The sequence below is a fragment of the Seriola lalandi genome, unplaced genomic scaffold (genome assembly GCF_002814215.2).
Source record: "Seriola lalandi dorsalis isolate HSWRI2012SDOR001 ecotype SW California unplaced genomic scaffold, Sedor1 jcf7180002054182, whole genome shotgun sequence".
In the NCBI taxonomy this organism is placed as follows: Eukaryota; Metazoa; Chordata; class Actinopteri; order Carangiformes; family Carangidae; genus Seriola; species Seriola lalandi.
Window position 1 is genome coordinate 446,015 of NW_019524735.1, and position 13,108 is coordinate 459,122.

Below are 13,108 nucleotides of genomic sequence, written 5' to 3' on the forward strand. Positions count from 1 at the left end.
TTTAGCACGGGTGGGACAGACGTGGGACGGAGCCGCGGACGTCCCTGAGAACAGCAACAAAGTAGAATCATGTAATATTAATGGAGCCGGAGTTGTGCGGGTGCCTTGGGTAAACGAAGTCGATTGACGCGCGCGTTAAACCAGCCGCATGTGATTTCCAGCTTCAGTCATTTTGGCAGCACGATGCGAGAGAGGGAGACGGACACGGAGCTGTGAAACCGGACCCTCTGCCAGAGATGTCGACGGACAGGAATCCCTGAAACCGCCGCTGCCCAGGAAATATGGACAGATCTTGTTTTGTGTGCGAGTGCGGGCTGTTTTTCTGTCGGTTTTTGCACATTGCTACAGTGTTAGTGGACCAGGATGCCGTGTGGGCGATGCTGCCACAAGGGATACATTGTGATTTCGCAGAGATGTTTTAGCAACCGTTGCATAAATTAAAAAAAAAAAAAAAAGAAGACAAGCCGTCACATGAGGGATTGGAGTCCAAAGGGATCTAATAAGACATCACCACCTGTTACTAGAAAATCAGGTAAGCCTCACAGACCTTTATTCGCTTTTACATTTACGGTACCTCATAATACAGTGCATGACGGACGTAGGTAGTTAATTATTCTGCCAAACATCCATGAAACGAAACATTAATCCATTTACAATGTACTTTTTTGAGATGTAATTTGCTTTAATGCTGCGCACCAAGAATTTATGTACCAATCACCTACATGATCTGATGGCTAATAAAGCATCGCACCCTGTAATAGTCACATTTGTGTGATGCACTGAGCTGAACAGTTTACTTATGATGGGCCTCGTGATGAAACACGTTTCATTTTATGGTATGATTTGCAGGGGGATATGTGGGCTTGCTTGCAGAAACCTTTTCCATTGCCTCAGTGCAGGTACACACAAGCATCACCCGCAGTTCCTCCAGCCAGTGCAGTGGCAGCAGACCTCTTTTCATCCACAGTGCTATTCAGCTGCGTTAAAGTACTCTCTCTTTTTTTCTCTCTCTCTCTTTCTCTCTCTCTCTCTCTCTCTCTTTCTGCACTGGATGCCAATAATCGAAAACATTCCTACTTAAAAAAAAAAAAAGAGAAAAGAAAAGGCCATTTTACAGCTCAAACGTCACTGAACTATTCACAAATCGCTCATCAGTCCTGCCCCCTTGTTTCTGGATCCTGAACATCAACGTCCATCAGAGATAAACCTGAGGAGTATTTCAGCTGCTGCTGCTGCTGCTGCTGGTTCTGTGTGTTTTATTAGCCTGGCAGAAAGCTCCTGAATCCACTACTGTTTCACAAAATTTATGCTGCTTCTCTCACTATAAACCGGTGTGGCAGGGTGCTTATAAGGCAAGCTTGTTTTCTCTCTTTCATTGTGGGCTGCAAGGTGCAGTTTGTATCTAAGAAATCCACTGAGATGTAGGAATCAGACTTCACATCAATGATTTCAGGTCTGTACCCTCTCAGCGCAGGAGGCTCTGTGCTCATGCGGGCATATTGAGCTGGTCCATGCGCTGGTCATAGGTCAGGAGCAATCTGTTTGATGTACTGGAGGTCTCACTTCCTACTGAGGGAGGACATTGACATGTCATTGACGATTTTATGCCCTCGCATGCATCCCACTTCCCCCCCTGTTTCAGCTTTAAGTCCTAAATCAAAGAGCAGTTTGGCCAAATGAGACAGGTACACTGACTGAGGAGCAGGCCTGAGTGAAAATGGTGTCAGTCACATCTGGTCAATATGAGAGTCAGGGACAACTTGTTTGAGTCCTTCATACTGTGTCGCAGTCTGGATCAGCTGATAATTGAAAAGAGGGGGGGGGGGTTTCAAAGTTTTACCATCATGATCTAAAGCATACTGATATAAATTGTGGTCTGGAAACAAAGTCAGCACTGCACAACAAATAGTTCCTAAACACTTTATCTTCCTTAGTTAATCAATGCCTCTTTTTCCTGCAACTGAATACTATCGGGTCATTTAAAAATCCCAGACTAGTCAAATGTCTTTAAATGTACAAGTGTGATGAGCTGTCCTATGGCATCACTAGAAGCAGTCGATGTACACATTAGCATGAATTATGTACGTTAGCACATTGGACGCGCTGTTACACTCCCCCAGCATTGCACAGCAGCTTGATATGTAATAGAGTTGTTCTGAATAACCAAGGATTACACTTTTCAGTACTCGGAGTGAGGCGTAATTTCATTTTTTTAATGCCATGTGGCTTTATTCTGTGACCTATTTTGACCATAAAAGGGAGTGCTGTGCTGGAAATGATGCACACACAAAAAAAAACTTGACAGCAGTGGCAGAGAAAAATCAAGAAGTAGCAATAGGAATGTGGAAACTTAAGGGTAAAAATTGAAACATGTACATGCAGCCTTTTTTGTATTCAATGAAAACAGTTTGGTACCTCCAAAATAGAGCAATCCTTTACAACATTTTCCTCCAGTAATTGTTTTGGCTTAAGGGCAGCTGGGAGAGCCTACAGTATGTCACTGTAAGGCTGGACATCTTCATTACAATCTAGCCCCAGAGCTTGACAGCAGAGAGGAGAATGTATCACACCTGATGTTTCTGTGGGGCTTTTATAGCAACTGTTTGGTCGACCATCCATACAAACTGCTCCAGATGTTGAAATCGCAGAGGAGAAGCCATATGCCTTTCATTGCAGCGTGATGTACAAGCTGCACAAATAAAAGAAACTGTAGATAGTTCTCTCCGAGAGGGTGCAGGAAAAATATATTAGTCGTCTGTGCCACGAAGTCACTGTCACGCAACAAGAAAACCATTAGTATGGCTTAGCGGAGACTGATGGCTAATGAAGCGAATGCACACCAAACTCTTGTGGCGGGGAAGATAGAAGACACAACTCTCATTTATATGCGCCTCATATACCAGCCCATCTGATTTAGAGGTTCAGGACTGCAACACAGACCAACGCACTGAAAGCTACACGTAGGTGATAACTGCCCTAAGAAAAGCAATAAGGGGTTAGATTATACATAATGATTTATGATGCTAGCGGGCTGCTTAACATACAAGTGAAAAAAGACCCCTCAGAGATAGCATCTATACCTCCAACGCTGCATTTCTGTTGAGGGCAAGCAGTATTTCCTTTATGCTTTACATCCTGTAAGTAGCTCAGGCTGGACAATTTTAGGTCACATCTGATTAATGTAGACAGTCTGCTTATTCGTTAAGCACCGCTGCCTTGACAGCACGCTATACAGTAGCAGCTCAACCTTGATGGAAGACAGTCTTGTGCACTGTGAATTGCATTGCTGTGTCTCCTTGGAGCATTTTGAATTCACTCAACCATTAACTTCACACTTTTTGCTTATGACAGCAAAACAAACTGTTTGAGCATCATAGTTTCTGTCGACTGTAACACAAGCTTTTGAAGGATTCATCGTTTGAGTCATTTAGTTAAGCATGAATACCAAATATTCTGTTTTTCAGCTTCTCAAATGTGAGGATTTCCTGCTTCTTTTTTTTTTTTAAATATCACAGTAAATCCAATACAGTTGTGTTTTTCATACAGAGTAAACAATTTATTGATTCATCCACAGACAAATCAATAATCAATAATAGTCATGAGTCACAGTCATACATTTTACTGCTGGAAATGACCCTGAGGGAATCATGAAAATCTTCTAGGAAATTATTTAGAATAAAAGAGAACGGTTTCGAACTGGTGCTTTTATCTACAATAATATTTACAACCTTTTAGGGTTTATGATCAACAGAGCTCAATTTAAGATCATAATTTGTTTCATGTTACACAGTTCATAAATAGTTATTGAGAGATAGTTCTATATTTCCCTGCTTTATATTTAGTAAGGGAGCCGATGTGTCCCTCAACTGTGTATAGCTTGATTTCAATGGAGCCTAGCCTTCAGCGATTTGCTGAGCTTTTTAATCCTTTCATGTATTCTACACACAGCGTGGGGCCATTTCCAGACCCCCAAGCCTTTTTTCTGGAGGGCTGCTCTGGCCCTATTGGTTGAAATGCACCAACTGACTATATTCATATATATTTAGCATAGATTCATTCACATATAGTATAATTAGGAGAATGCTATAATTCAATAAAGGCCATGTGCTCATTTGTTGAGGCTAATTAAGACCCTCATGTAAGATAACATGCTTGACTTGCCCAATCCATTCATCCACAGGCAATGCACCATAATATCATTTGTGAAAAAAAAAAAAGAAAAAGATTACAATCCAATTAAAGAACCTGTCAGTAGTGAACAGGCTGCAGGATTCGTTTCTTCTAGCTATAGTTTATTATGTCTATTTCTGCTCCCTGATATCCAGTGATATAACAGGGAACCAGTTTGTGAAATGATTCTTGCTGATTTAAGTTGGCACCCAGCTGATATCTGGTGGCTCCCCGTTGCCAAAACCCATACATCATAGTCAGGAGGGTCAGGAGCTCAGTCTATAAATGTGTCCATCACTAATTTACTCCTCTGCCTATCATTCATGAGCATCTGGCATGGAGAGCGCCACTGGCTGTTACTGGGGCCGCAGTCATTGACTTATGAAGTAATGAAAGACTTATTTTTTTTTGACAAATGCTCTAAAAGAATTGAAAACACGATGAGATGCTCTTTTCCATTTTTGCCAGAATGATCGATCTTGAACATAATCTGAAAGAAAAGAAGGGGAAGTAGCACCTCCAGCGGCACACAGAACAGGCCCTGTTGAATGCAAGATGTGCTCCGTAAATACAGAACTATTCAAACAGCTGCCTCTTGACACAGGTCTGTTCACTGCAGCAGAAAAAGACCTGGGCGTTCATTTTATGAATGTGTTGCTAATTGTCAGGGGAAGAGGAACCGGCACACCACACAGGTTTAAAAACTATTCTTTAGATTTAAACTATGTAGAACTGAAACGACCTCTCAACAGGAGACAAATCTGCAATAAGTTTGATAATCAAACAATGATTTGGTTAATCTTTTAAGCAAATACCCCAAATAGTCTCTGCGTTTCCAGTGTGAGGATTTGCTGCTTTTCTCAGTTTTATATCTTTGTAAATTGGACATTTTTTGAGTTTGAACTATTAGTTAGCCACGTAGTCATTTGTGCAGACAGATGTATCCATGATGAAAATTATTTTTTTAAGCAAAAATTCCCCAAAAAATCACTGGTTCCATCTTCTCACATGTAAATTTTTGCTGGTTTGTGTAGTCGTCTTCTTCTTTGACAGTAAACTGAACATTTGCGGGTGTTGGACCACATTTGAAGATGGCACCCTGGGCTCACCTGGGAACCTTTGATGACTACTTTTTCAAATTTTTTGACATTTCATAGAACAAATGATTTAACGATTCATTGAGGAAATAATTGGCAGTCACAGATCATGAAAATTATCATCAGTTGCAGCCGGCTAATAATCTTAAGTCACTTTTTGAAGAAAAAAAATGTTGCATGTTTCATATGTAAATAGTCTTTAGTCCTACATGATAGTAAATTGAATACCTTTGGATTTGACTGTAGACTTGCACTGTAGACTCTGTAGATATTTATTGACCATAAGTTTGATTATTCCAGAAAGTAATTATCAGTTGCAGCCTTGAAACCAAGCTGTGAAGAGTAAAAATATAGATTTGCCACTTGTTTATGCATGAATAGGACATATTTTTAACTCCAGAGATACAAAACCAAAACAGATTATAGTGCCCTAGTACACTTAAATTAAAACTCCAACCACAGCTACCTAACACAGTAAACTTCCTGAACAGTCCAGCCACACAAGCTATGAACAATAAAGAACAAGCAAAAATATGGAGGAGAACTATTGTATCGTCATGTGAAGAATACAAACGATGTTGAAGTCATTTTCTCCCAGGGTGAAAATTGCGATAATTGATCAAGAAATTATTTAAATGTCGGGGGAGTGATAACAAAATACATTTCTTTGCAAAATAAGTAATCATAATTAGTTCTGTGCATTTTTCTGTTATCTACAAAGACAGACTAGATAAGAGAAGGTGAACATTTTTAACAGAGGAAGAGAAATGTCATTATGTTTTCTAACATAAATTGGGCAGATCCTGTGAAATTTAGTCGGTGTAATGCTGTTGATGCAGAGTAAGACCTTTTTGGTGATGCCATAATATGTAAAGAACATAATATCTGCCATCGTCACCAGCCAAATTAAAGAGCTGCACTCCCAGGCACCATATGTTCCAGGTCAGAGAACAAGTCAACATACAGTAAGTGAAAACCATCTCAATTTTCGAGCAGTAAAACTACATTTGCTGGAGCACTCTGCCGACAGCTGCTCCACCTGCATGCACAAACGGCCATTCATCATCCTGTGTGGGCCACAGCTGTCCTCAGGTCTAAGAGATGGAGATGTCAAGTTACAATCTCCACATCATCCAGGCAGTCTCACTCTGCTCCTCTCGCTCTGTTTCCTGCCATTGTGTCAAAGACAAGAGCATTATTTGAAGAAAAAAAAAAAGACACTGCTTGGCAAATTGGCAGGACTGAAAATATCTGATGGGGTGGTTGTAAAAGGAGTTGCGCTGACTCGACTTAAAAGGCACAAAAGGTTCGGCTTATTTAATCTTTGGATTTTCGCAGAGAAAAAAAAGGAAAAAAAAAAGCGAAGTGCTCGCGTCTTCTGACAGGATGTTCAAGAGGGCACCTGCAAAGACAAAGTGCTCATCTCAGAGCTGCAGACACATTTTTCAGCTGACCACGTGAACGCATTCATTTTTAAAGCAGGTCCACAAATGATGTCAGGATTTTCTTTTACATCCATTAAACAGAGCTGGCTCGTCTCCGACACAGACAGCTCACAGTGTAGGCGCAGATGGAGACAAAAACTCGGATTGTGTCTCTCAAACTGAATTTCCAACATCAATAAACCTCAAATAACAAATCTTTGAAAAAAACGAATGATGACATACATTGCAAAAACGATTTATTAGGTAAAACATAAAGTCGGCATATAGAATAGACTCCTGTCATCACCTATTTACAGTACGTACATTTTACTATGTATCAAACTAGGGCTGCAACTAAAGATTATTTCCATTATTGACAAATCACTAAATACTTTGTTGATTTATCAGTTAACCTATTGACCATTTGATCTATAAAATGCCATAAAATTGTGAAAAATGCCCAGAGCCTAAAGTGATGTTTTCAAATTGCAGTTATAAACCTAAAGATATTTAATTGACTATCAAATAAGGCAAAGATAAGCTGGAAGTCCATACATTTGAGAATTTAGAACAAGAAATTTTTGGGCACAAAATGATTTGCTGGAGCTATTTGTATGCTTTGCTGTTGCTGCATAGCCAACGTTAGCATTAACAGCTGTTTCCTTAACAGCCTAGAGGAAACATTGCGAGTTCAGCATCAAACTTGTGGAAAGTAACGCCAATGTTAACTCTTGTTTCTATCATGTCTTTTCTAGCCAGCTAGCCCCCGGCCCGTACCAGCCCGTCTCGTCACTTTCCCATAGAGACTCGCCGTAGCCACCAATCTGTTCTGAAGACGTAGCGCTGCACAGAGAACGAATTACAACCTCTTGCATTACAAAGACAATGATGGCTGAAGCTCTTGTCGAGGCCACGATCACCACCACCACCCGCTCCTGGCAAGAAACCACGTTCAGCGGCAAAGAAAACTTACAAATAGCCCCTTTAAATGATTATCCTGATTACTGCAGATGGATTTTCTGTTGATTGACTATTACAGCTCTATATCAAATCAGCAGTATTAGTATTGTTTTCTGTATACTGTGATGTAATATATTCTCCACTACACGGCAAGTAATATACACGTATGTACATTCAGTTGCTTGTTTATTATGTATGCCCATCTAAAACAAATGCAATCTAATACATATGATTTCCCCCATACAGATGGGGCAGACAAAATATTACAAACATCTCTCAGTACAATGCAGCACAGTCAAACAGCACCACAAACTGCAGCCTCCACAGCGATCATAATGTTTAATCAACAGCTCTTTAACACAGTTTCAACAAGAACTCAACGTCACAAAGGTAGGATTTACTGCAAGTCTGTTGTCTTAGACTGCATTAGTTTAGCTACAGTAATACCTGATACCTTCGTAATAATAAGCAGGCTGTATGTGAACATATCAGATCTCCATAAATGAGTCAACTCATTGACGTGTTTTTTATTGCCAGACGTTACAATTCAAGAGCTGAATAAGTCAAACATATCAAAAATACACAGAACACCACACATACTTATAAAGAAAACCAAGTTAAATCCTTGACTTGAAGGTCAGAGCTTTTTTTTGAATTTTAACTATTTTCATGAATCTTTTATTCTTCAAAGACATTCAGAATCCCCCGCTCTTGTTCTTCTTTCTCTGTCCCCCCCAGCGCTTCGACAAATACATATGCGAGTTTCATTAAGGCTACTCTTACTGTATAATCACAAGTTGCTGATTTATGCATGAAATGTAGCTTGAAATGCATATACTGTAAGTTTTTTTTTTTTTTTCTTCTAATCCTGCAACAATGATCATAGTAGCAACACTGCGGCTCAACAAGGAGGTGGCGTGGAGCCAACAATGCATGCTAACGAGGAGGATTTCTCGAGGGCATGCTGTTGGAACTTAATAAACACTTTTGAGAGTCATTTGTGCTTGGCATACAGAAATCCAAGAAAATGGAAGAATATGAGTTAATTGCATTTTGGCATTCGTGCACATGAATCCACAGGTTTTTTTGTTTTTTTTTTTATGACTGAAGTATTTGAAAGGATCCTTCATCATAGACAGAGAGATGGGATTCACAGTTTTGAGTTTGCTTTTGAATCTCCCGTTTTGGTTTTTGTTTTTGTAGCGGGTGCTTATTTGAGAAATAAAGATGTGAATTGCTTCTGACTCAACAGCCCACATACATGCCGCAGTTACATTGACATCACACTTATCTGTGTTGCTGGCAACTGTCGATTGCATCTTTTCAGCCGCAGACAGAAGCATTTAACAAACAATATCCAGCTCTGTTTCTGAGCTTCATTTGAAGTTTTGGTGTTTTTTTTTTTTGTTTTTTTTTCTTCCAGCTCTTATCAGATCACAGCAGCTCCTCACCTGTGAGTGGGTTTCGTATCAGTATGATACCTTAACCACATCCTCCTCCTATTACTGCAGCACAGCCACCGATTAGGGACCGCCAGGAGTGAAACCCTCCCTGCACGCTACCCTCATTCTGCTCTTCGGCACCAGCTCCACTGGGAATAATCCTGCAACACCTACAGCGATCCAGAGAGGTGACAGCATTGCTCTTTCTCCAACCACCAAAGTCTGACAGCCATGATTTGGGGAGGCCCTCTGCTACGGCTCAGATCAGGGATCAACTCACTGCTCGATGGCTAGATCTCACCATTCAAAGAGCTGGGGGCCTTTCTGCTGAGGTAAGTCTCTCACTGCCTCTGCAGCACAGGCTCTGTTCAGCCATTTTTGTTCTGTACTTGTTTTGTCGAGTCAAGTGGCAGTCATGTCTGATTAAAAGTGAGTGGAACTGGTTTATGTAAAAGAGGCTCTCACACAACATTCCTCGAGACTGCTTGTTTGTATAGAGAAAGTCAGGTGATTTAAAAAGAATGTGGTATTTATTAGTGTCACGCCTTTATTTTCTAATCACAGTACCTCTCAGGTTATGGTGCTTTTATTGTGGCGTTTTCTCCTGCTGTGGCTCAGTTTTATGCTCTCTCAGACAAGGCATTGGTTACGGTTACACAGTTCTGGGAGCACTGGATTGGATATTGAAACATTTATCAGGACACCTGGGTTCTCACCTTTTGCTAATGAATTATTCATTAACGCTTAATGGTCTCTGGTTTTCTCCCAAGATTGCTCAATAAGGTTTTTTTTCTTCTTAGCAAAGTTGAGTTTAAAAGAGGCACATTTCAATGAAATATCTACTCTCTCCGTTGTCGAAGTTCTATATGAGAAAGACGGGGCTATAATGAAAGTAGGCATCCTGCTAACAATGCTGTTTTAAATTGACTGCAGTTTGGTGCAGCAAGTCGGTCATGTCATTAAGTATTTCCCTCCACAGTCTAACTCAATCTTGCTTTTTTTTTTCTCCTTTACAGTATCCCTCACTGCATAGTAGCACATGGATTTCAAGACTTCAAATGAAGAGGTTGGTAGGATTCAATCATTGTAACAGTCTGACAGGGAATTGACTATGATTACAGAGACTGCCTTGACATTTTCAAGCGCTTTGAAAGCATGTGGCAACATCAGCGCTCCGGCCCTTCGTACGTATGCGGCCTCAGTGGGTCCCCCACCCCTTTTAATACATCCATTGTCACACCTGTACAAATAAATGATTCACTCTCTGTGGCTTATTACAGTAGCCTATTAGCAAGTCATGTAACGTACCAATTGTAAAATCACTCAGAAACACTGCCGCTTTCCCTCTGATTCTTTTCTATCGCTGTGTGTTTTTTCTTTTCTTTTGTGATTTTACTTCATTTTACTACATTTTTTTAAATGACATGACTGCTTTAACATTCACCTGAGGTCCTCAATTAGCTTGGGGACAAGGGGCGGACAAACAACCAATGAAGAAGTTAATGGAATAATGTTTTATTTTTGCAGAATTAAGGTGAATTAGTTCCTAATAGGCACTTGCCTTGTCTGTAGAAGTACTATAGTAAAACTTTAGTAACAAAAAGTTAACCCCAGTCTTAAATCTGAAAAGACCTGCTGTCTCTCTTAAAACAGGGTGTGATGTTAAATAATGTTGGCAATGGTTGTTTGTGGACACCATAGTAAAACGGATAAAAACACAACGGCAAACTGATTATATTGCAAAAGTTACCAGCCTAGTTGACAAATATTGCACATCTCAAACATCTTAGAACTGTATAATCGCCTATTGAGAGGCTGTTTTGTTGTTTTTGATACAAGGAATTGTTTGTCAGGTTTATTCAACCAAGAGTGATAGTTTAATTATAATGTGGTAACATTTATTTAAAAATTACAAGTAAAAAAAAGCTTTTATTTCCAGGCTTTTAGAGGACCTTCCCCTTCCCTACTGTTCCCCTCACTATTATCCCATTGGGTTATAAAGCATTGTCCTGGTTGCATATCTGCTGCTGTCGGTACAGTAAAAATGGTCATGTGCACGAAATCAGGTTGGAGACCATGATTGAGATAATAATGGAGGGAAGTGTAATAGCGAAACATCAGTGATAAGGCCAATTATGTGCAGTACAATACATATGCTACAAGGGGTCCAACAACGCTCGACCACGTGAGACGCTGTCTGACCCGGCGTTGCACAGTTATGGCACTACTGCCCTCATTTTGCTCGGCTAATGACTCTCGCACACACATTACTTCAAACAATGTGAATTAATGCCCCCCCCCCCTCCCCTCGTGTCATACCTCATGCTGCAGCTGCAGGCGGAGGTTCATTTCTTCATATTCCTCATTACGGGGGTGAAAGATAATATGCTCCCTAAACTGACTTTGATTCAAGTTTGACCTGCAGTTGAGATACTCTCTCTCTCTGTGTGAACAGCAGCCATGCAGCTGGCTGTCTCCTTAACTGATGGGTGGTGTGTCCCAGGTGACAAGGATGCTGACAGTGGAGGCTTTTTAGAAAAAAATTTATTAGCAGTCTTGTCAGGTGAAGGTGCTTCTTTTTATTTAGACCTTTTTAAGTCAAGGACAGGACAGGCATCGCAATTAGGCGGGTGGGGGTGGAGGGGTGGAGGGGTGGGGGGGTGCAGAATGCAAATTTATGCGGATTAGCATGTTTTAAATGGATCATTGGAAACACACACAGTCCCCACACTTGCTTGTATAAAAGCAGGGAAATTCAAATTTAAAGGGTGAGCTTGATTCTAGCCACTTAATTTCACAGCTTCTTAATTTGTCATCATCATCATCAGCCTTACACTTAGAATAAGTGGCCTAGGTGTTTTTCCTCTCAACGTGCACACACAGGGTAGCTTTACAGATTCTCCTCATTATTTAAAAACAGTTTTCATATGTTTTTTTTTTTCTTTTTGTCTAAATGTTTATTTATCACCATGAGTGTAGATTATTGTTGTCTGTTCCAACATTAGCAATAACAAGCAAAGTAATAATAAAAAGGCAAAAAATACAAAACAGATATCACCAAAACTCCGTACCCTAATTTCCATGTTCATCCTGCAGCAAGTACTCTCAATGACATTTCATTTCATGGCCAGTTAATTTAGTCATGGAGAGATGATGAATGAATTTATCTCTCTGCCTGTTCACAGACAAAGACTGGGATTTATTTGATGCAAGAAGGTAATGAGGAGCCGTTTAATATTCGACTACACTTGGCCAAAGATATTCTGACCATTCAAGAACAAGATGTCATCTGTGTGACAGGAGAGCCTTTTTATTCAAGTGTAAGTAACACGGTCACCTCTCACAATTACTGAATGCTGCTTCACCTTCATACAGGGAAATCAGTAACATGTGAATGTGCAGTACGGTGAAGGTTACAGCACAAAGATGCTGAGAACACCGTGAATGTCAGCTAATGAAAAATCTGCATCAGTTAATCTATTCCTCATAAATCAAATGTAGCTATTAAATAGTGATTCACCCGCTGGATCATGATGTATAGTCATTTTACATTTAGAAGAAAAAGTTGAATTCCTGCGCACTGTAAGCACAAAATGTGTTCGATCCTAGACCTTTGTCAGGCATCAAACTCACAATATGCAACTCGCAATATGCCACAACATCTTAATACCAGAGTGACAGGCTGTCACAATCCATCCAAAAAAAGAGGGAAATCACAAACACCTGAGACAAATCCAACATCAAAATCTGTTAAGAAACACATATCCAGAATTGTACAATGCAGTGAGACTTGGATTCCTGTGAACTCCCTCCTTTTGTCTCATTTTGATTTGCACCTGCAGCTTTGTCAATTTCTATTTCACTCTTACATCATATGGATTTGGACAGACATTGTCTGATTTTACAGATATCTGCTGCTGCTGATGCTCTAATTGTCTCATGTGTTCCTAACTTGACACTTTTCTTGACACTTCAGACGATTGGTTGTTGCAGCCTGTGGCTCTCAAACAAAAGA

At 40.2% G+C, this 13,108-nt stretch overlaps 1 protein-coding gene across 2 annotated transcripts in view; it reads left to right on the forward strand.

The window, feature by feature from the left end:
- sntg1 (syntrophin, gamma 1) overlaps positions 1 to 13,108 on the forward strand; it is a 32,199-nt gene continuing 19,091 nt past the window's right edge. Inside the window, exons 1-4 of one of the 2 annotated variants that reach the window (XM_023403715.2) lie at positions 1 to 532; positions 9,075 to 9,425; positions 10,110 to 10,159; positions 12,279 to 12,413. In XM_023403715.2, the coding sequence (XP_023259483.1) occupies positions 10,133 to 10,159; positions 12,279 to 12,413 (162 nt within the window). In that variant the 5' untranslated portion in view covers positions 1 to 532; positions 9,075 to 9,425; positions 10,110 to 10,132. The remainder of the gene's footprint in view (positions 533 to 9,074; positions 9,426 to 10,109; positions 10,160 to 12,278; positions 12,414 to 13,108) is intronic. The other variant, XM_023403714.2, reaches the window with a different exon arrangement.